Source organism: Antedon mediterranea, chromosome 7 (assembly GCF_964355755.1).
Source record: "Antedon mediterranea chromosome 7, ecAntMedi1.1, whole genome shotgun sequence".
Classification (NCBI taxonomy): domain Eukaryota; kingdom Metazoa; phylum Echinodermata; class Crinoidea; order Comatulida; family Antedonidae; genus Antedon; species Antedon mediterranea.
The window spans coordinates 6945483-6972756 of record NC_092676.1 but is presented as its reverse complement, the minus strand read 5'-3'; the positions used below and the strand labels follow the sequence as shown (position 1 = coordinate 6972756).

General features: G+C 31.6%; 4 protein-coding genes across 4 annotated transcripts in view; 1 reads left to right on the top strand and 3 right to left on the bottom strand.

The window, feature by feature from the left end:
- Nucleotides 1-9003, bottom strand: part of LOC140055300 (uncharacterized) — a 31697-nt gene extending 22694 nt beyond the window's left edge. The window contains exon 1 of the mRNA XM_072100603.1: nucleotides 8708-9003. The gene's annotated coding sequence lies outside the window, so the exon portion shown is untranslated. The remainder of the gene's footprint in view (nucleotides 1-8707) is intronic.
- Nucleotides 9004-11808: 2805 nt separating this feature from the next.
- LOC140054421 (dynein light chain Tctex-type 1) lies at nucleotides 11809-13941 on the bottom strand. Its single transcript, XM_072099400.1, has 3 exons — nucleotides 13818-13941; nucleotides 13188-13353; nucleotides 11809-12824 (listed from the first exon to the last, which is right to left on the bottom strand). Exons 1-3 carry the CDS (start codon nucleotides 13842-13844, stop codon nucleotides 12676-12678), a joined length of 342 nt encoding a protein of 113 aa, XP_071955501.1. The 5' UTR covers nucleotides 13845-13941; the 3' UTR covers nucleotides 11809-12675.
- Nucleotides 13942-16069: 2128 nt separating this feature from the next.
- Nucleotides 16070-22247, bottom strand: LOC140055007 (solute carrier family 35 member F1-like). Its single transcript, XM_072100156.1, has 6 exons — nucleotides 22183-22247; nucleotides 20595-20898; nucleotides 19770-19929; nucleotides 19143-19299; nucleotides 16982-17189; nucleotides 16070-16400 (listed from the first exon to the last, which is right to left on the bottom strand). Exons 1-6 carry the CDS (start codon nucleotides 22245-22247, stop codon nucleotides 16179-16181), a joined length of 1116 nt encoding a protein of 371 aa, XP_071956257.1. The 3' UTR covers nucleotides 16070-16178.
- An 833-nt stretch (nucleotides 22248-23080) lies between these two features.
- LOC140054212 (ras-related protein Rab-39B-like) lies at nucleotides 23081-24652 on the top strand. The gene is made up of 2 exons (XM_072099122.1): nucleotides 23081-23426; nucleotides 23880-24652. The coding sequence occupies exons 1-2, from the start codon at nucleotides 23173-23175 to the stop codon at nucleotides 24307-24309; spliced, it is 684 nt and encodes a 227-aa protein (XP_071955223.1). The 5' UTR covers nucleotides 23081-23172; the 3' UTR covers nucleotides 24310-24652.
- Nucleotides 24653-27274: the final 2622 nt, after the last annotated feature.

Here is a 27274-nt window from a genome sequence, read left to right as displayed (position 1 = left end):
ATTGTGTATAGAATATATTATAGAACACACTGTAAATAGTCCTCGCAATTTTGATTGGTATATGGCATAGGCTTTATCAAAACTTTTTTCATTATAGCTAACAATTGTTTACAGTATAAAAAGTAAATTTCTATAAATATTCTATAATATATAGAATTTATTATAGAACACCCTGAAATAGAACTCACCATTTTATTTGGTTGATTTCATATTATATGACATAGGCTTTATCAACATTTTTTCATTATTGTTAATATAGCATCGTCAAAATTGCATTGCTAACAATTTTTTACAAGGTATAAAAAGTAAATTTCTATAAATATTCTACACAGAATTTATTATAGAAAACCCTGAAATAGTCCTCACCATTTTGATTGGTTGATTTCATATTTAATGACGTAGGCTTTATCAAAACTTTTTTTTCATTATTGTCAATATAAGAATTGTCAAAAATTGCATTGCTAACAATTTTTTACAAGGTATAAAAAGTAAATTTCTATAAATATTGTATAATAAATATAAATATTTTATAATAGAACACACTGAAATAGTCCTCGCCATTTTGATTGGTTGATTTCATGACATGCCATGCAATATTTCTCATATTTTAATGATAGGTTACTATTGCATTCTCAGTTTTTGAGAAATGAGTGTGACACAGTAACCGCATGGACGATGGAAAACCAACTTATGCTATGAGACATCTATACTGCTCTATAAACAAACTCACAACATTATTTGATTTACTGAATTATTTTAATCATGTACTACGGCCAGTTTATCAAGTTAATTATGTAAAACAATCTACTCTTAATAGCACAATTTACAATAATTACTAATTATTGTGAATTACAAGTCAAGGCTAATTAGCTTATGAAATAAACGTTTTGTTTATATTACGTGTTAAATGCTTTAATCATCCTAGAAGTCTGGACAATGAAATTTTTGCTCAAACTGGTCTATTTTAGAGCAATTGGTATATTACTATGTTCTTGGTAAACACCGAAGAGACATTTGAAACAGCCAGAAAAAAAAAAAATAAACAAATGCAAGAACACACAAACAAATTATGTTGTGTCATATTTTTTATCCTTTTTTCATCTGTACTTGCCAAGTTTGAATTTATTATATTATGTTTAAAATAATAATGATGGTAACTGTATCATCACGACAGTAAACGTCGATTGATGATGATAATTGTTTATGAGTGAGGTCATCCGTTAGCAGCATCAATAATAAATATTTAGTATATCGTAATTAGCAAAAAATAACAAACTTTCTAGGTTATAATATTTTTTGTATTTTCTATTTATTTTCACACCATACCCAACAGGTAACACAACTCACCAATTAGAATTTATTTTATTCAGTTGACAACCAACAGCGGTGAAAACTACCACCAACCCTTGCTTTCCAAACTACAGTTAGTATAATAATACCCTTTCCACAGCTGCATAACGACGCGATACGTAGGAAATATTGGGAGAAAACATAGTTGCGCGCTGTTTGATTACTACGATTGGTCAGTTTAATGGGTAATACACACAGGCACTCGCAGTAACAAAAAAACATGCCTCTTATCAGTGTGTTTTTCTCAGGTTTCCTTGTGAAATCTTGAGAAAAATTGTCTACACACTATGCAAACCTGGTTACAACTTGTTTAATACAAGTTGTTACTTTTTTCAGGTGTGAAAAGGATATTAAACTCGGGCTTTACTGTACTGTTTAGTAGTTTGACTGTACGGCTGTGAGAAACATCCTATGACAGTAGGTATCCCAATGAAAAAATTCAGATTAATTTTTTTACATTTTCTTTCAGTTAACCATAAAGAACTTAATGTAATTAGCATTTTGCAATTTAAATGATTGAAATCCGATTACCCGTTCTAAAGTTATGGTTATTTAAAGTGGTAAAAAAATATACGATTTTTTGCCTAAAAATGGTGTTTTTTTGCAGTTGAAATTGGAAGCATTTTTAAAAGGTTATAACTTTTACAATAATTAGTTAAAAGTTTTGAATTTTGTTAAACCTATAGATATCACAGAGTTGTACAACTCTATTTTTTTTGGAGCCTCAACGAAACCTATTTTTTAAATTATTGGTCCGCAAAGTGGTAGGAAAGCATTTAACGCCCATTTTTGCTGGAATTCCCTAAAAAATGAAAAAACTGCAATTTTTCAATGATCTGTAACTTTTGAACTACTGTACTAATTCATTTAATTTGTTTTGTACTTGTTAGAATGTAGTGTATATTTCATTAATAAATATATTTTAGATGTGTATATGAAAAAAAAAAATTTTTTTAATGGTGAAATTTAAAATCATTAAAAAAAAAATGAAAAAGTATGTTAAAAACGGTGTGTACTGTTTCCTTTCTTTTACACTAATTTTCGGTAAGTATAATTATTAGAATATTTTAATATACTTTATATTTATAATTTCAATCATAAATACTATTATATATAACTTTTGAATACGTAAAACAAGATTTTAGGCCCATATGATTATGACACCAAATCTAAGCCGGGCTGCTAAGTAAGATATGCTCTTGGCAAACGCACAATATGGGTCAAAATAAACTCATTTAAAATAATCAATGTTAATTAAAACAATTAATTGTTTACCTGAATAGTATATATAGCATTATAAAAATTGTTTTCTTTTCGTATTATTACGTTATTAAATTGAAATACGGAGCTAAAGTTTAGGCCAAGTCACGGCTTACTCGCGATCAGTAGTCGCTCCCGTTAAAGTATTTCGGTCGCAGTTAATGACTTTCGGCCGCCGTATACAGAGTCAAATGTAACGTTGGTAAATTAGCTTAATAAATTTCCTCGGTACATTTTAACCTAACGCATTTGCATTGTATACTTGCATAATAAATCTTCCGCACATTACATCAATTTTAAGTTGTTAAATTAATGTGTAAAACCAGATATTCTACGACGGAAAAGGACATGTCAATCTCCGACATCGCTGCTGTCACACATCTCGCGTCGAGCCGGTCGAACTCGAGCGAGGAAAACTAAACAACGTGTTCAAAATATGGAACGTACCATTCGCTGATAGGGTGCATTAATGTATTTAACGGAAAACGCCACAACAAACACGCGCGTATTTTAGAGTACAATATTTTACTCACTACAATATTCACCGGATTATAATGGTTGGATCTTTAAAATTTTGAATGGGATTTACGCCTCATGCACCATTTTAAAATGTAGTTCGCACAATTACCATGCACAATACGTTTGTAAACTATGTTTTATCGATTTCAATGTAGATTTAGCTATAATTTAATACCAAAATCCATAATATTTTTCCATAAACGGTGAATCAAAATTGGATTTTTGTCACAAAAATTGACTTTTCGTTACGAAAAACCTATTTATAGAAGACGATTTTCGTATCAAATTAAAGCTTATTTAAAGCCTGATAACATACAACAAAAATTAATCCGCTAGCTCCAATGGTAATCGTGCGATCGTGTTTTGAAAACTGATGGGGATTTTCCGATGAGGTTTTCAACGCGCGGAAATCGGCTCGACGGGATTTTAGAACCGTTTTAAAATCGCATTTTCTCGGCAACTAATTCATTAATTTTAATTATAAACACACTTATACATAGATTAAAACAAGTACTTTCAAACAATATAAATTTTGTAAGTATTAATTAAGATTGAATACGATTTATTTAACATCAAAGTCATACTACTTTTTCGAATTTCGTCAATATTTCAAAAGTGATACCCCTCTGTGCGCTTTCATTGGGATACCTAATGACAGAATTAGAATCTTGGAATAAAAGTGTTACTCTACAAAACAATCTTCTGCCAATTAAGCTGACAGAAAACGACACTGTTACACAACGTTTTACTACCTTTACAATACTATTTTTATACAAGTTTTTTACTGTTTTGTTTGGCTAGAAAAATATCATACAGAGCATTTATTAACGCTAAAAATAAGTAAACCTTACCTTTTCTACAATTTAAAGAAGAAGCACTGTTAGTTAGAAAGTAATTTAAAAGCAGTGAAAGTATCCAGAATTAAAGGTCTTAGCACGATGACAAGACTACATTCATCCCTCAATTTGAATATGAATAGTCAAGATTACAGAGAACAAAAAAAAGATCAATAGTGTGGAATGGCTTACAGCCTAAGAAACGATCCAAGATTCAACGTACCATAACTCAACCAGGAGCCAAATATGGATTGAACCTTCATACAGCTCATAATAAGTTATGATATTCGCGTATTATTGATCTTTACCCGAAGCGACTACCTGACACAGACACTATTGTATACGCTTACACAATTGTGTATATATTACTTAATATCAAAGCAACTGCTGATCAAGAAAACAAACATACAATAACACTTGTTTTTAGATTAAAATAGCACATTGTCTTTATATACAGTACTCTGTTGGCTGAACACCTAAGACTTTATTACAATTGATAAAATGGACTATTGGAATAACTTAAATTATTCCCATGATACATTTTAACAAGCTGTCATTTTCAATATCATTCCTATTGACATTTAAATTAATGTCAAAATATTGAATCCTACAGTATAATAGCATAGAGTGGTTTTAACTCTATTATTGTCTATACCGATATATTCAGTTTTCTGACCACCTTTATTACAATGGATAAAAATGGACTATAATTGGGATAACTTAATTTAAATTCCCATGACACATTTTAACAAGCTGCCTGTCATTTTCTATATCATTCCTATTGACATAATTAATGTAAAAATATTGAATCAGGGCATGGAGCAGGTATTATACTTTTGGTACATAAAAAATATACTTTGGTGAAGATTGTAAAATCCTCTTGTGTCTTATCCTTTATGGCTGGACAATGACCACTGGTCTGAAATTTAGCTTCAGATGCAGAAAATATAGTATTATTATTAGTAGTAGTAGATTAGTAGGTTTTTAAAGTTCCAATTTAGGGGTCTGTGAACATTTCACACCTTAACCTCTCCTATTAAACTAGTACAAACAACTAGCACTTCAGCAGTCATAAAAGACGATAATTCGCAAGAGATTAAAGGAAAACATAGTACGTAATCACATCATTAGAATTAGAGAGCCATGTACTGTATCAATTCATAATCCATTGTATTCATTTCATAGTTGAATTTATTAGGTCTAAGCTATAGTTAGATAGTTATTTAGTTAGTTATAGATACTGTATATCAACCAGTATAAACAGAGGATACACAACATGCATGTCAAGTTTTAGGTTGCTGTTGGGTTGAGATTCCCAATTCTCCAACCATTTTTTTTAGCCAAAATAGGGACGGAACTTCCCCACCGGTTTGGGGCGAAACGTCCATGGCCGCAATGTTCCCGGCCTGAATCATCAATATTCATTACTACTTGTATACTGTACTCCCAAAAAAAATTTCATTTTTATGCTGTTTTGGCCTAAAGCCTTGTCTACACTATCAAACTTTATGTGACATGTATCATTGAGATTGGTGAGAAAGTGTGAGATGTACATACAGTGCGAGAGTTTGAGGTTGGGCCTCAGCACGTATGCCTGATGCATGTGACTTGTCATGTATGGATATATTCAACCTACAATAGCACTGTATACCATACCCCTACCTTACCAAGTTAAAAACAAACTTACAGTACTGTAGTGCTATTTCTAGAATTCTCTTTTTTTAGAGAAATGAAAAGACATGGTCACCCACCAAAGTAGTTCAACTCTATACAGTACATACTGTATTTACTGTATACATTAATTGTTATACAGTACTGTACTCAGGAAAAGTTCAATTCTTAATTTGAGTATTACACTTTATATTTCATAAAAATGAACAATAGTAAACTATTTCAGTGACCTTGGTAAATTTGTACACTCTAGCTGTAACAATTCTGCAATTCTTTGTCCTACAGTAGATATAATGGCTTGGGTTATAAAATTCACAATAGAAAATAACAGAAAGGATAACAAACCATGGAATATTAAGAGTTTATTATTAGACAGGTAATAACTAATATTTACTTAAAAGAGAATTATAGTGTCATTATTTTGTTCCGGTACAATTACGGCATCAATTGATGGAAATGTTTTCAATTTAAATCAATAGTATTAGGTGTTTAATCTTGTTGCAAGTACAAGTCAGTGTCACTTAAAATACAAAGTTGACATTTACTGTATATGTTGTAAGTTGAAAAAATATCATTTCATACCTTAAATGACACCCAATAAGAAAATAAATATGAAATAGAAAAGCATTTTTAATTAGTTGTTATAATTTTTACTTATGTTTACTATAATTTTAAGATTTTAATATTTTGAATTCATGCAGAAAGCATCAAGGAACATCAAAACAGCGCTTTAGAAATTTGATATTTCACAGAATGTAAATCTACAATCTACGAGTCATTTTTTTTACAATGGACTATTGTACCCTAAAAAAAAAAATGTTCGAAGGCTAAATACAAAAACAAGTAATTAAATAAAAATGATATTCTTACAACAAACATTATAATCAGCTCACTTACAGCTAGCCAATGAGTCTAAATACAAGACTGGCAGTATTAAGAAAAGGTATTGAGGACCATATCATATGACTATGTTCAACCATCACTTAATAATACCAGCACAAAATATAACATTTCGTAGCTTTATTAAGTATTTTTGAAAAGGTACTGTAACTACTGTAGAAATGTGTTATTATGGCAATAACTAGTGCAAGAGTATAAAATTAATACAACATAAAAATAAAGTACTGTACAAACAATAGTCCGAAGATACCAATTTTAACTTTTATTACAAAATACAGTTTTACGAGACTGTAAGTAAGCGAATGAACAGTAAGCTACCCCTGGATCCCCTCCCCTAATTCAACCTCACCCCCTCCCCCACCCCACCCATAGCCAAGATAATCATAACCAATACTTTAAAAAAGAATAAATTTACTAAAATTACTGTAATTTAAGAATATCTGTTTTTATTTTTATTTCAACAATATTTTACAAATGGTCAAAATATAGTATTTTGTACAGACAATATAATATTACAATAAATAATCGTGGGATGTGTCATTATTTGATTAGATAAAGATAAATTCCTTTCAAAGACTAAGTCAATTTGTTTTAGGATAATTATGATACCGAGCATAGAGTATGATAATTGATATCTCTATCATGTGCCTAAATTTAAAAGACATTGTGATATCTTGTCACTAACCAGTACACACAATAAAGGTCCTGAATAAAACAGGATATAGATTGATACAATCATTCAGTAAAGATTGACATTATTTAATTCTCTTGAAACCAGACTATCAGTATCAGATTCAAGATTCAAGAAATTTAATTTGTCCATAAAAATGGAAATTCACTTTGCTTGGTAGATTAAAACAACCATATAGCAACAATTTAAAACGTGCAGAATTATAACAGATTAAAAATACATGATAAAAAGTTAAAAATACTGTTAAAAATGTAAAACTATTTAAAAATTGCATTAACGTCTTACATTAGAATTAAAAATATGGATGCTATTTACAACGAAGGATTTTCTAGTTCTACAAAGATTTGCTCTTGGAGGTCGTAGCCTAATACCTGATCTATTTAAGTTATAACAGTAATGTAATGGATGAGTGGGGTTTTTTAAATACTCTTTTCATAGATAAATGAACAAGGCGTTAGATCAGCTTTAATAATACGTTGTGCAATTTTACGTGGTCTCTCAATATTTTTATTTGTATTGGGTTATTCAGATAGTGAATATGCGACGTGTTTATTAGAAATACCTATTTTAAAAATAAACTTAATGTCATTAACCTTACATTATGTTTAATAAAAGTAAATTATAAAGTCGTATTTGCAAATTTTTCTCTTTTTTTTTGTACAGTACTTGTAAAAAAAAACATTTTAGCCAAGAGATCCAGTACCAGATTCTAAAGATTGGATTCCACTTGGATGCGAGGGCGAAAAAGCTAGAGCTGCAAGTACTGTAAAACCAGAAACTTTCATGTGCATTAAACTTTCGGGAGTGATTGAACTTTGTGAAAGTTTCATTCCACAAATAATTTTCAGAATGTACTCTACATTAGTATAAAATAGCATGTATTAGAATCTTTATAACACAAGGTCACGCATACGCGATCTTGTTAATACTATATTTACTTGTACTTTATTTTTAAAATTCGCTTAAGTTTTATGTTGCAAAAATGGCAGTAATTTGAACAATCAAAACATGATGGATGAACTAAACTATTGCTTATGATTGTCAACTTGCATTGTGCTTTCATTATTGCGTTCCATCCAAATGGAAACCAACCTTTCTGGATCGAAACTTTAAAACAAGGAGGTAAAAAGTTTGTTTCGGTTCGAGTGAACAGATTATTTCGAGGATAAGGTGGGTTCAGTTTTAGAAGGAAAAAATTATCATAGGGTTAGATGGATAGGGGTTTGCATGGTAGATTATTTAGACTGAGGGCAGGGTTGATAATCGGAACACTACATACAGGTATCTCGGTTTTCAGTACTGCTGAAAATGAAATCTTGTGCAGTGCATGGTACAGCGAAGAAAAAAAAAACATTATTGTTATTATTACCTGAAAGTTACACTTTTTTAATGCACTATAATAAAATACATAATTTATAAAACTGAATAGACACAAAATAGATAGCTCAAAACCCTACCCGGATACAAAGTTCAACCTTACCTTGGCCAGCAGTGAAGTATTTGTAGGCTACACTGTACTTTAAATTAAGTAGGCATGCCGCTCTCTCCTCTGGCCTGTTGAATGAATGCCGAGACAACTTGACAATCCTTCAAGCGCGGTACTTAAAAGGTGTGTCGTTACCACGCTATTTGAAGTACTAGGTCAGACTCGTTGAGTATGTAGATTAAACTAATGTTCTTTTGTAGTTTATTCAGATATAAAAAAACAAAGCTTACTTTCCTGTTTTCTTCACTTTATGTTTTGAAAACTCTTCCTTTCATTTCGGCAGACGTGACTTTTGAAACACCTGCGTAATGTTTGTTCTTAGATATCAGCTATAGAGGGCGGCAAAATCAAAATTTCTGAAATATTTTTGTGATTCATACGATAAAGTGATATTAAAATAAATTAATTATATCAATTAAACAATACGAAATTATTAAAAAATAATCAATTTAATGGAGACAGACATAATTGCTAGGTGCAGTACAACTTCACATTAGTATGCCTACTTTCCACATATTTAAATTAAAAATGTTGAAAAAAAACGTGTCCATTTACGATCTCTTTTGTGATGAATTATCACCTTATTGTTTATGGCGTCGGCATATTATTTTACATCGAGCAATTTTTTGGTTCAACGAATTTATCCACTGGTGGATGACTTTAAAACAATTGAAAATTGGGGAAAAAATCCCACAATACGTACACCATTGCATTTTCAACAAGTTTTTCTACTTCTTTAGCTGATCGAAGGAGTTGTTGAGAATCTATACTAAAAGGTGGTTTTTATTTAATTCTGGTTTCAAAAACTTTCTAGAGTTTATGTTTAAAATTGAAACCACCGTCCATTTGCCAGACAATTTCTTTTTTTACAAAATGTACTTCTTTCCACGAAATCGTTTCAGTTGTGAGAGTAGCAGATGGTGCGACAAATACAGAACGTTCGCGACGGGGTTGGCGTCAATTTTAGTGAAATTTTGCATACAAAAACAGTTGGCGGGCCGGGGATGGGGTACAATGTGAGGAGAGGGTCAGACTGAGATGGATTGAATCGAGATATAGGAAGGATATTGATGTTAGAAGGATAGGATGGAGTTTCAAGTCAAGAGGTTGTTAGCGGCGGAAGGAATAGAAACGGGACGTGACAGAAGTGTATTTATTGGCTGTGATAATAAATTATAATAGAACCCATATTTAATTTAACAGACACCTTCAACACATCCCGTACCCCTCTCCTAAAAAAATATCCACTGAATAGGGTTGGCCTTTGACTTTGGTATACATCACCTAATAAATAATGTAGGAGTGTTCACATTGAATAGGGATTTTCCAAAGGAGGGGGTTTTATGAACAGCAACAATATTATCTACATATAAACTCACGAAAGGGCCGGCAAAATTCGCGCGTTGATTCTATAATGTTTACTCATATGGTATATAAAGTTGGTTCGTACCTTCAGTACTGATTTTAACCACCTGATGTAACCTGGTTTACTAATTAAATTGAGTTAGATAATTAGTTTTGATACTTAAAACGAATTTAGGTTCAACGATTTGCCCCAAATAAGGGGTCGTGGTATACACTGTCTAATGGATGTCCATCTTGAAAAATACCCGCACACAATAATACGAGGATGCTTCGCATTTATATATCTCCGTCTACGATAATTGTTTTAATAGCTGAAAACCGGTTGAACAGCTAAAGTACAGCATCATAATATTGAAGACAGGCTGATTTTCTTAGAAAAAATACTATTTTGATAGGTTTAATATACGTTTATACAAATGTATTGATTTGCGATGAATGGAACATTTCAACCTCTCAGTCTCCCTATACCTACACAAGTAGGTCCATTTATAGGCCCTTGAAAGATAAACTTAAAACATTTAGATTGTATTAACCACTTTTGGTCGCCATTTGAATCGCAAATTTCTTACTGTGAGTGTGGGATATATAAACACATACAAATAAACTTTAATACTGTGAGTGTGGGTAGGCCCTACTGTTGGATTATAAAAACAAATACAAAATAACTTTATTACTGACATTTGCTTCTCAACGTTTGTATTAATTAATAATTATAAAAAATATAAACTCGTAGAGTGGTGTATCGTGACAGTGACAGTTTTAAATCGAAAATGTTTTACTGTATTTTTAGTGGTTGGTGTATTATTTAGGAAAAAACATATATTTGGTTACTGAGTGGATACAAATATATTTTCTTTGTACCTATCCTCTTCCCCATCCCTCACCCCTAATGTTACATAAAAAACACAAATTGGGTTTAAACAAAATTGTGACTTATTTTGTGACAAGTTTCTTTTTCGGAAGTAATTCCCAGGGTGCTAATTTAAGTTGAGTAGGCCTACATAAATCATTGTCTATTTATTTGTTTCTGTAAACGACAAATGTATTATAGTCCTGCAGTAAGTACATTTGAAATAGCTATTTTTTAGACTGAAATTACTGTGTATTCGAGAACCATCTGTGGGCACGACCACCTAGATGTCAAATTCACTAATAATGTTTAGACAGAATCCCTCCTTTGGACCGGGATATGCCTATTCAGGGGACCGGACGTACGTATTTATAAAGTTTCCCCAGAAACCAACATGATGGAGCAATATGTTTAAACACATGGCCAACACCTGTTAAAGGCCAATTTACACAGACACGAGCGGTAATGCCGGTAACGGAAAACTTGTCCCACGTACAATCTGTATTAATCCTGAGTGGAAAAAAAAACCGCCCGTCATAAGAAATAACATAGATTCTATATTTCTATACCATTACCACTCGGACGTCTGTGATGTGTAAATTTGCCTTTAAGAGGACATTGTGTCAGGTACCAAAGGTGTTCTCTTAACTTAAGCTCTGTCTGCACTACCAAACTAAATGTGATGTGCTTAAATATGATAGTGATATGCCCAAATGGTATTGGTATGACATTATGTCCATATATATGGGCACATCACATTTGTTGTCACATTAAGTGTGATAGTGTGGACAGAGTGTTATAGGGGTTGTACCCGATGGAGCTATCTAATTTTATAGCTCCATGGCTGTACTGTAGAACTACAATAAAACACACTTGAGTATTATTAATTATACTTACTAAATAGTAATTTTTAATGTACACAATTCACACAACATGCTAAATACACACTTCATTTTGATTCTGAAGGCATGCGCTTGTCCCTAACTTTCATTTAATTTAAGCCATGAATTTTACATAGTTATTCATGTTGGTGGGGAACTGACTAAATGTAGATAAAAGTATCTGGCAAATTGTACATCAAAAACGGATTAAATTAATTATAAAAAATCTTTTTTTTTTTAATAACATCACATTGGCATTTCTCATAAATGTTTATAAATTGATTGAATGATTGAAATTTATATTTAAATCATAAATAAAAAATACTTAAAACTAATCACCCTTTCTATTATATTATTTATTATCTGAAATCATTTTTGTTGCATTTAGAGAGATTTTAATACAGTAGTACTCTTATCATATAATACACCCTGAAGGGCGTGAAATGAACAAGAATCTATATATTGTTTTAACACCAATGGCTAATCACTGTTCAGGAGCCACGCCTATAAAGGGGTTGTTCCCTCCCAAAGACGTTCTCTACTGTAACTAACTTTGGATAAGTTTAGTAACCGTTCAAATAATATATTGAAAAAATAATTGACATCATCAATACAGTTCAACCATAGGGAAGATTGGCATATGGGCATTAATATTATATTATTAACGGATTATAAGATATCTATTGTTTAAATGTAAAGTATATATTAAACAAGGTTGAGCTTAAATTAATAAAATATTCCAGTGTATATGCACATTTAAATTGGAAGGATAATACAATATACATTATAAACAATGAATTCGTTTTATTGATACATCCATTTTATAAACTGAACTCATATTATGTACATCAAATCGCATTATTTTTTTATATCGCTAATCCAAAGATACTAACAATACAGTACATTGTTTTATTTTCCCATCTCACAGTACAACTACCATCTGTTGTGTTATCCCAAAAACATGAACTTGCTGTGTGTAGACCAGCTCCATTCTTTTGCATTATGACAGCAGACACTGAAAAAAAACCAATGTTTATACAGTATTAATTAAAAAAAAGCATGGGCCTAGGTTTATTTATCCAATTCAAAAATTACAATGTAAAAGAAAGCACATCAAATTTAAAAACATCAATTTACAATGTTTAAGCTGCAATACATTACATAATAATTATTGTTTTCAGTTAAGTTAAAGTTCATTAATATTTACATATTTTTAAATAGTCATCATCTACAGCGCCATATTGACCAATTCAACTTTTTCTGTAACCATGTTAAAGGGTCAACTGAGACAAGTTTACTTTTAGGTTGGTCCTCATTTTATGCTCTGTATTATTTGTATGACATTTGATGAAATAAATGTTTGATACATTTGAATTACCTATATATTTAAAGGGTTTCCCTAATTTAGTCAATTGGTTGAGACATTGTTCCACTACGTTCGACGTCCATTGGTTAATTTTGTTATGTTGATAGGCATTTCCTCCAATTGTACCTTCAACAGCTTCTTTGATGATGTTGCTCACTTCATCCACCACAAAAGCAGTCTTTTAAACAACAACAAAATGTTACAATTTAAAAATAATAAAAATAAAATGCTGGCAATTTATTGAAAAACAAATTGTATTTAATGCCCTTACGTAAATTTATATATAATAGGCCTAGGGGCCTATAGATAGAGGCTAGTAGATACTGTATTAATTTTAAAATTACCATTATTACAATTATATTAGGCCTAACTTAACTAGGCTACACCCTAGCTTAATTGTGCCTTATGTATTTAAAGTACAATTGCCATTAAATGAACATCCAAATGCCGAGCAGCATTTGACATAAATAACTAGGCCTAGGCTATGGCGACCGTACTTGGTTACCGATATCACCAACAAGCGCCAGTGCATCAACATTCAGAAAATTGCCTGCCTGCTGCTGGTTGGCCTAGCCTTTTAGGTCAGCCTATCTTGCTTAACTACGTTTGTTCAGAATCGGCAAACGAACCAAACAAACCTACCTCTTCTGGGGACTGAAAATCATCCATTACTAAATTGAATGAATAGTTTTTTATGGATAATAAATACTAAAATCTTTTCGATTTAGTTTTCGGGGCGAAGACGAATGTTTTTTTCGACGTTTCCACCTACAGCAATGAATTGTGGGTATAGTTACTCGGATATAAGAGATCCGATTGGTTAACTCATTTTGCCATGCCAACAGACGCGACTCGAAGTCAATACTGTACTTAACTTGTGCTGGATGAATCAAACATAAGTGACCGATCAACATAATTATGTTTAATATATTTCCAACACATTTATTTTACACCAATAATCTTCTCTTTATTTCCAATTTCAAAAAATCAATTTTAAAGATACATTATTTGTAGCAGTCAAGAAAAAAAAGTTCATATATAAAACCCATTGTCTTCTTTTGACAGGCTTAATCATAAATAACAGTATTGTTCTGAGGGTCCATAAATGATCAGTTTAGCTGGATGACCACACTCATCATAAATAAATAAACAAATTTGTTCTTTTCTCCAACAAAAAAAAAGGTGGGTGGGGAGCAAGAGATGGACATAGTTGAGTACGGTACAGCTTCCCCAGAAATAGTTGATAGATTGTTCTGATAATTCCACTGCTCAATTTTAGTTTTAAAATTTTGATTTCTTCCTCCAAAACTACCCATAATAATTTAAGATCAACAACCATTAAAATAATTTGTCTTAAATAGAAATGTAAAGTTACTTTTAGCAACATTACTTTTCCCGAGCAAGGCAACTGTATTGCAGTTTTTCTTATCTAATAAGACTACTAACTATTCAAAATTTATAACATCTATTTTATACATTAAACAATGTGAAAATAAATACTTTTCAAGTTGGTGCTAATTTTAAAATAAACTGAATGCGTCGTAAAAGGCAATATCTTTTTTTTTACACATTTGTTTTTTCTTTTTTATCCTAAAAACACACAATGACAAAATCGGGTGAACATGACTTGCACCTTTGCCAACATGTTTGCAATGCAAAATGTAGAAAAAGCTCACAAAACGTCCTTCTTGGTAAAGACATCTCACTGTATTAAGTACTTAGCTAGCTGTATACATTTAATTGTCAATTTAACAATACAAAAATAGCTTTAATTTGTTTCTGTGAGTGTGTATTGTAAAATTAAATTTTGATTAAAAAAAAAATTCTTTGAGAATATCCTTTTCTAGGACTAAATTCAGATCATGATAACCACAATGATTTGGTATCTAAAAACCTAGACTAAATGAGAAAATGTATGTATGCATACTTTATGTAACAAATACATTCCTGTATTATTTTTTATTAAAGATATTATTGTCTCCCTGACAAAAACAACTTTTTTTAATGCTTTTGTTAAATAATGTCATTTTAAAGTCACATAATAGTTCATTTTGACCAAAAACTGGATCCAAAAAAAATTATTTAACTATTCAATTATTTAAAAAACTGTAATTTAAATCAACAAATAGTCAAATTCATTTATTCAAAAGTCAATGGGTTTTTGGATGAATTTACTGTTTGTTTTGTCTTTTTTATGATTCTTCATTTTTCATGTTTTTGTGGGACAATACATCTTTAACAGAAAATAAAATATATATACAGTAATTTAATCTAAACTTTGTTCATTTTATGGCGAATCTCTATGCAAACTAAACCATGGCACAGTAGAACCTCTATTAAGGGGACACCTTTAAGACCCAGCAAAGTTCTCATTAAAAGAGGGTGTTCTCATTAACTCAAGAAACAGGAGATAGGATCCAACCCACAGGTAATAAGTTATTATCATATCTATTCGAGACAAGTCCTCTATGCTTTTAGATTACATTCTATATTAGAGACTCTATTAAGGGGACACCTTCGAGACCCAGCAAAGTTTCTCCTTAAAAGAAGGTGTTCTCATTAAAAACAAGAAACAGGAGATAGGATCCAACCCACAGGTAATGAGTTATTATCCTTTCGTCTGTTTTAGACAAGTATTCTATGATTTTAGATTACATTGTATAGTAGAACTTCCACTAAGAGGACACCTTAAGAAGACCCAGCAAAGTTTCTCCTTGAAAGAAGGTGTTCTCATTAAAAACAAGAAACGGAGGTAGCATCCAAACCAACTAATGAGTAATTATCATATCGTCTATTCCAGACAAGTCCTCTATGAGTGTGGATTACATTGTATAGTAGAATCTCTATTAAGGGGACACCTTCTGGACCAAACAGAGTGTGTCCTCAAAAAGCATTGCCCCTTATATGTTCCACAGGGGTGTCGACTGAATTGGGGTATCTCAAATATGGCTTCAGCTGTAATTTAAACTACTGCTTCACATTTTAAACTTTTTTTTTTCCAAATTATGGATTTTCAACAGTTTGATCGCCGTTTAAGCACTTCCTTGCTGACTGGTGGATAGCGTCTACATCGTCAGTATCACCGGTAACATCCGCATCGTTGTCGTCTTCATTACTGAACTCGCGATAATTAGTTGGCGGCACAGCAACTTCAGTTTTCCTCATACTGTACACGATGATTCCGCAGACGATTGTCACAAACGAGAAGAAATACAAAAACGAAAACTGGAGAAGAAAGAAAAGTTATTAGTATTATGTATTTCATTATGTATTTTTATTTACTTACTTATTTATGTACTTTATTATTATGTACTTGCAGACCTCGCAAAATTTCCAAAAATTAGGTTTCCATTTGGGCACCAATGTCTGCAATTGCCTAAACAACTTCTCATTTTTTTTCTAATTAACTTCAATTTAATTATCCTTTTGATTTCTGAGCTAAGTGTTTAGCCATTGCTGCTCACAATTGCCGACACAGACAGTGAAATTGTACATGCGTCACATAATTTGTGGTGGCCATGCGACGTCAGGAGGACATATTTCAAGAACTTTTATCTGATAATCATCAGTTAACTTTTTGCCTAAAGCTCTGTCTACACTATCAAATTAGTTTGTGTGTGATTTGCCCAAATGTGATAGTGATATGCCCAAACATGGTAGTGATATGACATCATTATGTCCATATATGGTCACATTACATTTTGTTGTCACATAAAGTTTGATACTGTAGATAAGGCTTTACATACAAGATTTTCAAACAGAGTTCGTTCACCTAAATTTACCTCTCATCGTAAACAACAACTTACATGATAATGAAAAACAAATAGACCAATCAGAAGACCATAAATATCTGCCGTTAGTAATGACAAGTTAACGGCCATGGCGCTGCTAAGTCTGATTACGGTTGGCATCAAGGAATATAAACTGAAAAGGCATATTGCAAAACCAAGCAGTAGTAAAATAGCTTGCCAATTCCATGCAAATGTCATTAACTCTTCACGTTCTAAAATAATTCTGGAAAGATAAAAAGTTAAATTCAATTAATGCTATTTTTTGCAAGTACAGTAGAATATCTTATTTACTAAATACTCTGAAATGTTATATTTGTCTATTATCATCATACAACTAGAAAGCCACTCCGAGAGTGGATACCTCCGCCTACTGTAAAATTCTCCTACATAAGATTTCTCCAGGAAAATATATATATATATATATATATATTTGTGCGTTTCTTAATGCTGTTTGTGATTTAGGCTATTTTCACTACAAGCATGTGTATGCGAGTTTGGTGTAATGGTTATGTAACAAGCCTTTCAATTAACAATAGCTTTAGTTGACTAACAATAGAACAGCAACGCGAAAATCAAACGAGTGAATTTGAAAAGAATCAGGTTTTTTAAACTATTCGCATCCAAAAACCTGTATATTAAATCAACTTATGTTTTAAAATTACAAATCACAAATTATAACTCTTGCCTCCTGTACAAAAATGAAGTTTTTTGGACAAGTAGTTCTTGAAAAAATGCAATTTCAGTTTACTTGTTACTTTAAATTAAGACTGCTCGCCGGCTTTTGAAAAATTCTGTCCTATCTTTTAACACTAGCAGGTCTGAAAAGTGTATTAAAAAGTGGTCCAGAATTGGGACCATGGTCCCAAAATTTAATGGAATGGTCCTTGACCACATATCTATCTGTATATTCATTTTAGTCGAAATATTGTACAGGTTAATTACTTTTTGAAGAATCCTGCTAACAAACAAACAGACAGACAAACAAACACACGCGATCGATTACATACCTCCTTGGCGGAGGTAAATAACAATAGAAATTCTTCTTAAATATTATTAGTACTGTATGAACAAAAAATATATATAACATATAGAATAAACATTATTGCATAAAACTTAATGGTTGTAAAATGCGATTACAATTTTGAAGTGAAAAAATGATTAAAAGTTGTTTATTTATCATCATGTGATCATCAGTTAACTTTATTGCAACATTAATGTCAATTGACAATCACATGCTACTGTATGGGATTGTAAATATTTAGAAGCTATAATAAATTACAGTCAGGTGATAAACAGAATATAAAACATAACAATGCTTTAGTAACATGAAAGGAGGTTATGTTTAGCTATCTCAACATGTCCCTCCAATTAGAGTACCAATCATTGTTTCAGATTCAGCATTATTACATATTAATTATTAATACTAGATAAGGCTTGTCACAAAAAGACAATTAAGGTGTAATGGTTTTCCGAGCTGTTGGTGAGCGAGTGAGTGGCCAAGCGGTTAAGATAGTGGAACCCTAATACCTAGCCATAACATTGGCAAGGGTTGGAGCCTTACTCGCTTACAGTAACCTATAAAAAAATTACAGGCAGGTGATAAAACAGAATATAAAACATAACAGTGCTTTAGTAACCTGAAAGGAGGTTTTGTTTAGCTATCTCAACATGTCCCTCCAATTACAGTACCAATCATTGTTTCAGATTCAGCATTATTACATATTAATTATTAATACTTAGAGAGGGCTTGTCAGAAAAACAAAATTAACAGGTTTAATTGTTTTGTGTTAATTTTCTGAGCTGTGGGAGAGCAAGTGGGTAAGACAGTGAAACTGTAATTACATAGCCATAACATCGGCAAAGGTTCGAGCCTCACTCGCTCTACGGCTCTGGTGGTAGAAGAAGTCTTCACGGATAAGGACTATAAACCGTATGACCAGTGTACACATCCAGCCTATGTGCACTTTAAAGAACCTAGTACATCTTGCGAGACGAATAGGGGGTTACCCTGGTGCACTAAAATATACATAGGCACAGACTCATCTTGAGGGCCCCTTGATGGTCAGCATACGCTGTTTAGGGTTCCCGTCTATTTAATAAGGTTTAAATAAAAAATATAAAAAAAAGGTACACTCTCAGAAAGAGAGTCCTTTCTTAATTTCTATTTTTAACTTACAGTTGAATGCCACAGATGAAACTTCCAAATAAACCAATAAGCCCAAGAAATTCTGTCCGTGAGTAAAACCGCACAGCATACTCTTCGGCCACGTTTGATACACCATACAACGATGCACCCACAATGCATAGCATATCACCAAGTAACTTATCAGACCCTACATAACAATTTAAGAAACGTGTAAATGTCATAATCCCATGCCAGGAGTTATTTTATCTCATAGACTGGGGGAACTACTGTACGACCCAAGAGCCAAACACGAAAGTGGGAAATAAAATTATAATCTAAACAAGAGTAAGTCAGGAGAGTTGCAACCTCAGCCAGGAGTAAAAAAAAATCGTTTCAATATCAATTTAATTAATTTAATGTTATATGCTAAAGATCTGTATTTTTTTACATTATCCAGCAAACTTAACAGAACATACTTACTGTATTCGTGCACACAGCTAAATATTTCAGACAAAAATATTACCTCTCCTAGGCAGAGGTAACAAAACTGTCATGTAATTACCCGTATGTATATAATAAAACATATACTTGTGACTCATTACAATGGTTATCTCTTTTGTCAACCTTTTTAAATAATAATTTTTAAAATATTTTGATCAAGATAAAAAAGTAACTGACCATTAGTATGTGAACGTCCAGTTTTGAGGTCAGCCCAGACCATAAGCGGAACTCCAATCAAGCATACAATTATGCCTATGATGTGGTTGGCAAAAAACTTGGTCTTTAAAATAACATACGACAGCAATAAAACAGCAGGTATTGAGATGCAATCTAAAAGCTAAATGAAGAATAAATATTGTTAAACCATGAGAATAGACGATTTTCGTGCTATGAAAGCCATCTTGCACACCAGCCGAATGTAAAAAAAACAAAAATAACATAGCGTTTTCAGTGGATTTCAGGGCACCATGTTAATTTAAAGATCATAAAATGTTCATAAAAGATTGGCCTAATTCCCTGTAGTGTATGATTGAAAGTCTTTTGATCACCACAGTATATAGGCCCACATTTGTCATGGTGATTATGATTATACACTGTAGTGCTTTTTTTTCGATGGATTTTAGGGGGTGAAAAAATTAATCATACAGTGATGCAGGCCAATCTTTTGTTGAACATTTTACAGTTAATTTGTTTATCCCTTCAGGAGTTACGATTTTTAAATAAATTTTATACTGCAAAATGGCTTTCCATAGCACAAAATCATCTAAGATATTGGGGGTATAGGGTGGGGGGAGAACCTAGTAACCTCATTTAATAAGGGGTGAACATTCATTGATGCCTATAAATAGTAAACAATCTCTTAACTCGTAAGTTGATGGCTATGTACTGTAGCATTTGATTAAAGCCCAATGTTTCAGGAGTAGATACTGCACCAACATGAACTAGTACCCATCATCAAACCTTTTATATACATTATTACTAATACTAGCCAACACCAATTACCTGTACACTGGTCAGTGTTGTGTATTGATATGCTTTTACAACCATGTAATTAGCTTCAACATCGATTAACGCCACAAGCAAATATTTCCAACCGCGATTACGACATATATGATAAAAATTATTATTGTCTGATCTAAAACAAAGCTGGGTGCAATACACAATAGTGAGTAGCAAATAGTTGAGAAAACTTTGAGTTGTTGGAGCATTTATTCCATGTTCAGAATTCAACAGTTGGCTCGTTACACCCGTTCCGCAAATCAGTAAAGATAAAATTTGACCTCCTATCAACAACTTTATAAAATCTCTGTGGTTAAAAAGAAAGTCTAAATTATTACTGTGTTTATTGTATACACAATTTCAGGTGTTAGTGATTATTCATTGACATTTTAAAACAATTGAATTCAATAAATTAATATTTATTACGCCGTGGCTAAAGATACGGTACCGTATTCTAACTTCTGTTTACTAAAGGTACGGTAAAATTGCATTACGTCATAACCAGCCAATGGGGTGCTGGTACGTGTGTGACGTCATCGTATAAGGACTTTGGAATTTTTTTTCATATCGCGAAAACAGTATCAACCGCATTTTCTTTATGCTTCATGTATCGCTATTATCGCCGTCGTGTGTGACAAAAACTAAATGTAGCCTACGTCTGTTATTATTATTGAAAAGCGAAAACATGTTGATTTTAATTCTAGAATACAGAGAAAACCGTTTCAAAAGAGGCCTAGGCCTACTTACTACGTACTATAACCTCAGTTTGTTTGTGTGTAGGGAAAGCGATGCCAGGCTGGGGTCAGCTGCATGTGTGCGCTGATGATTGACTCAGCACTGGGGCTACTGTCTAAAAATCATAGTATTTGAGGGCCCCTTTATTGTCCGCATTTGCTTGTTGTTTATGGTCACCATTGTAAACAAAGTTTAATAAAAAATATAGGCCTAAAGGCCATTTGGAATAAAAATAAAACCCTCATCAGCGCACACACATCCATGCAGCCTGGCGCCGCCGACAGGAATTCTCTACATACAACAGACGCGATATGAAAAAAAAATCCTTATATGATGACGTCACACACGTACCAGAATCCCATTGGCTGATTATGACGTAATGCAATTTTACCGTACCTTTAGTAAACAGAAGTTAGAATACGGTACCGTATCTTTAGCCACAGCGTATTTATTAATATTAAAATAATTAACGATGTATATTGTCCTCAAAAACATAAAGAATAATAAAATCAGACTTTGAATACATGGGTATTTTGCAGTCTTAATTAAGTTAATCACCTTTGTATGGAAAAAAACAAACAAAATAAATCCATTGGCTGGCAGCCAGTTTGACTATATTTTGCTTTTTCAGGTATTTTTTATTGATCAAATGTTTGGTCAAAGACAAAGTGGATAAATAATTGTGACATTAAGATGGCATATTAATATTATTCAACAATAAAAACATATTTAACAATTATTTTTTCAGGGGGATAATACATCTTAATAATAATTAATATCTAAATTCAAAATTGTATTTGTAATTAATACTTATTTGGATTCAATTAAAAAATATTATAAAGAAATTAGGCCCTACCTGTTAAAAACTTTCCGTAATTTTGAACAAAATTGTTCACAACCAGGACCAGGTTGGCAACTCATTTTAAATGAATTATGATCTACACCACCTTAATAAAATTGTAGGCTCTATTGTTCTCATCTAAAATCGATTTGTGCCTTATACTGTAGATACAACAACAGCTGGTGGTGTGGCATGTGCTAAGCAAGCCGAACGTAATGATCACGGCGTGCCTGTGTTTTGCCTTTTAATAATGATGAGTGCCTGGCCCAGCAGGAGAACCGTTTTCTATTTTTCAACTAGGCCTACAACAAACAATTTATTATTTTTCAATGTCTAAAACGTATAAGTTAAAATGTTCATTATATGTATAAATTATCTGCACTTTAAACTTCAGGATATACATGAATTTTCGTGTCCGATTTTCCTTCCAAAATCCATATACCACGCACAACGCACATGTTTACCTATCTGATTCTAAAAAAGTACTTTAAATAAGGCGACCTCGTGTAAACAGAAAAAAGATAAAACAATACCTTTAATTGGGCAGCCAGCCAGAATGTTACACATTTCATCCAATCAACGAACTCGTAAATGATAAGTTACTGTGGGTGCTACTTTATGGAAAAGTCATGTCAATGCGGTTCACAAAATGGTTATCATAAGCCGGTTTTCTATGTTTTACTTTGTCATATTTAGAATAATTTTGGTTATATTTATAGCAATTAAACTTATCTATATGATAATTTTATAGTTACTTTATGGTGATAAAAATAACAAGTTCAAATACACAAACATCTCTAGTTAATTGAGCGTTTCAGTGCACAGGTCAAAAACGTATTTTACAATTTAAAAGTCTTCTTGTGGTGGGTCAAAGTTCATGTTTATAACGAAAGAAAATGAAGGAAAACACCTTTTTATTGAATGTCCAAAACAAATAACTGATTAACTAATAATTAGTGTGCTAATTACGGTTTGTACTTATACGTTTAAAAGAATAATATAAAAATGAACGATATGAGTGGGGATCAATTGGCAGGGTTGCCACCAGAAGTTATATGGGAGTACCAATTTCGAATGATTTTGGTTGGGGATTCAACGGTAGGAAAATCGTGTTTGTTGCGACGATTTTGTGATGGTAAATTTGTAGAAACTTCAGACCCTACTGTAGGTGTAGATTTTTATGCAAGACTTATAGAAGTTGCACCAGGTAGACGAGTTAAACTGCAGCTATGGGATACAGCAGGTCAAGAACGTTTTAGGTAAAATAACTTCAGAATATTTCTATTTTTTAATACTGTCACTTTTATTTAGGCCTAAAAATTACTGATTCTTTGTTAATAATAATATTATTGTACGGTACAGTATTTTATAAACAATATCTACATACATAGACCTATATGAGTGAGTCAGTAAGAAAATAGTAGGCTAGTAGGACCTACACTACACTTTCCACGATTAATTTTGATTCAATTAATATTTTCAGGGCAGAATGTTATTAATATTATTATTTATATTAGTTTACTGTAGTTGGTCGTATGTGTATTTAATATAAATTATTTGATCAATATTTTATTATAATAGTAAATAATAGTATGTGTTTTTACCAAACAATATTTAAAAACACTATTAGTAATACAATATTATAAAAAGAAGTCAGTGATGAAAATTATTAAAATAATACTAGGCCTATGTTAAATTTGTTTAAACTTCAGATCTATAACAACGTCCTACTATCGCAATTCTGTAGGAGTATTGCTCGTTTTTGACATTTCAAATCGTAAAAGTTTCGAGCATCTACAGGAATGGTTCCTAGAGGCTCAAGAAAATGTAATTTACCCAAGAAGCGTTGTGTACATGATAATCGGTCACAAAAGTGATTTAAAAGAATTACGACAAGTAGCTGCGGAAGAAGGCGAGAAGTTTGCGAAAGCTTACGGAATGAAGTATATAGAAACATCCGCGAAAGCATGTATTAACGTAGAGGCTGCGTTTTCGGTGATGGCTAAAGAAATTTACGTGAAACTTCAAGAAGGAGAAGTGGAGATGCACGAAGGATGGGATGGCATTAAAGGTGGTTTCTCAACTCCGAGAGAAACTTTGCGACTAGAAGAGCCACCACAAAGACAACGGATATGTTGTTGATGAGTATATAAACATACTAAAGAACATTTGAAGTATTATTTTTAATTGGTTTGCATGTAAGTTGTCAGTGTATTTACGGTATACACTGTGAAGGATGTTTCAGAACATTATTTAATGTTAACAGATAAATCTGTGTTCGTGACATTTCCCATAAAGTACTAAATCAAATTGAATTGCTTCACATGAGTGAGCGTAAATTATATTTAAACTAAAAAAACAGACCATATTTGGTCAGGTTGTAAATATTCAATGTTTTAAAAACCTATTCTGATGATGACAACTCCCGAAATTATATAAAAATCATGTAAATTTATTAATAATAATTATGTTTTTAAAAGATTGCTTTATATTATTACTCAAGAATTTGTGCACTGAATCGTAATGTATTAAATTTTCCCACAGACAAACCAAATTATAATAAACCATGCCGATTTTCAGTAGAGAATTTGTCCCATGTGTACTATCTTACTGTATTGCTAGATAAGCACCGGCCTTTTTAGAAAAGGAACACGCTTAGCTGGCCTATGATTACATTTTATCAAAGCCTACCAAAGCTTTTTTTGTATTAAAAAATATCTCCCTAGACAGTAGTACAGTAGTTGACATGGCCTAGCTAAGAGCACCCTGTTCACTTTAAGTGTCAATCGCTCATTTTTTTTTAATATGATACATTGTTTTTGACATTTTATTTTATAAATACTAATGATACTTAATATCCGTAGATACTTAGTATTATTTCTCCCACCTAAACACAAATATATTTATTGAAATTAAAATCATGTATGTTTTTATAAATCAAATTTAATTAAATTTTAACTAATATGACATGATTGTCCAATATGTTCCATAATGAATCTTAATTTTAAAGAATGAATGGGATAGTCTACTCATCTTGTAGGGTGAATTACCTAGCTATAAGAATGAATGGGATAGTCTACTCATCTTGTAGTTGGTGAATTACCTAGCTATAAGAATAAATGGGATAGTCTACTCATCTTGTAGGGTGAATTACCTAGCTATAAGAATGAATGGGATAGTCTACTCATCTTGTAGGGTGAATTACCTAGCTATAAGAATAAATGGGATAGTCTACTCATCTTGTAGGGTGAATTACCTAGCTATAAGAATAAATGGGATAGTCTACTCATCTTGTAGGGTGAATTACCTAGCTATAAGAATGAATGGGATAGTCTACTCATCTTGTAGGGTGAATTACCTAGCTATAAGAATGAATGGGATAGTCTACTCATCTTGTAGGGTGAATTACCTAGCTATAAGAATGAATGGGATAGTCTACTCATCTTGTAGGGTGAATTACCTAGCTATAAGAATGAATGGGATAGTCTACTCATCTTGTAGTTGGTGAATTACCTAGCTATAAGAATGAATGGGATAGTCTACTTATCTTGTAGTTGGTGAATTACCTAGCTATAAGAAATAAAAAAAAAATGTTCAAATTATTTTGATAATTATTAGAACCTTAAAATTAAAAAAATTTAAAATCAATTTTAGAAAATTGAAACCTTTCAAAACATTATGGCAATATTTTGTATTTACAGTATTTTTAATTTTTATATTATATCTAAAACTCAACTGACTTACACTGTATTTATTTAGCCAACTTATAAAACAATTATACTTCAATACATATACAATATTTTGTTTAACTATATTAAAATCTATTGATTATCTTAGTTGTTTGCATGTATTTTTAGATTAAAATTTCTATTATTTTATATGAATTATATGGGTTTGCTTGGTTGTGTGATATACATAATTAGTTATATATTAGTTTTAAATATAATTTGTAAATGCATGTTTGATAGAAATATTATTTTTAATTTTTTTTTTACTTATATAGATAAAAATGACCATAAAATTATCCTAAACAATATAAAACATTTAATAAAATATTGTTTTAAAAATACTATCAAGTACTATTTTTCAGTCCTAAACTTGTTACACAATGATATTATAAAGTTAATTTGAAATTATAATTTTATGCGTATTTGTTTTATTTTTTTTTTTATTAGGAAAAAAATAACACATTTTAAATCATTTTAAATTTAAATGATCATGAAAAATAAATCATTTTGTTGAAGCACAAACTCATAATACATATTTATTATTTATGTTAACAATTTACATAATAGATTGAAGTGTGTGCAATGGTTTGCCGATAACATTGTGATATATAACAGGAAACCACACCCACCAATAGCCAGGTTAACTACTTAAAGCTCTGTCCACACTGAAAAAAGTGTGAACAGTTCCCAAATATGGTATGGTAGTGATATGCCCAAATATGGTATTGATATAACATCATCGTGTCCATATATGAGCACATCACATCTTTTTGTCACATAAAGTTTAATAGTGTAGACGGAGATTTGGTCTGTGTTCATCAAATATATATGAGATGCTTAATACTACTAAATAGTATTTATTGTTTTGTTTGTATTCATTTGCTTGTAATATGGAATTTATAGGCGAACACAACTATCACCCCAAAATTAGCAAATAGTCTTTAAAACTTCAATTGTTGTATTCGATTGGGAACTTTCGTAGTCAACCAAGGCTGTTGCGAGAGGTTAAAAACAGACGAAGCAAAGATGCTTTATTATTTATATAAAATATGATGATCTTTGCTGGGGAATTTGGGTGGGTGGTGAAAATTGAAAATGATGTCAGCATAAATAGTAGTTGAGTACTTTTTGTACATGAATGGCAAGTTGTAAACAGATTGTGCTCAACAGAAAATCATTAAAACAAAAATGTTAAACAATGCAAGCCTTTTTCTTTGAGTGCAATCTCAACGCTCAGAATACTCTGTTAAATAAGTATAATGAACAGAACAATTTTACTCAATGGTAAAGTTCCAATCAAATATGAAAAATATTTTGAGGCTGTAGATAGTGATACTGTATCTAAAGCAAAATGTGAAAATAACTCTTGTGAAGGAAGG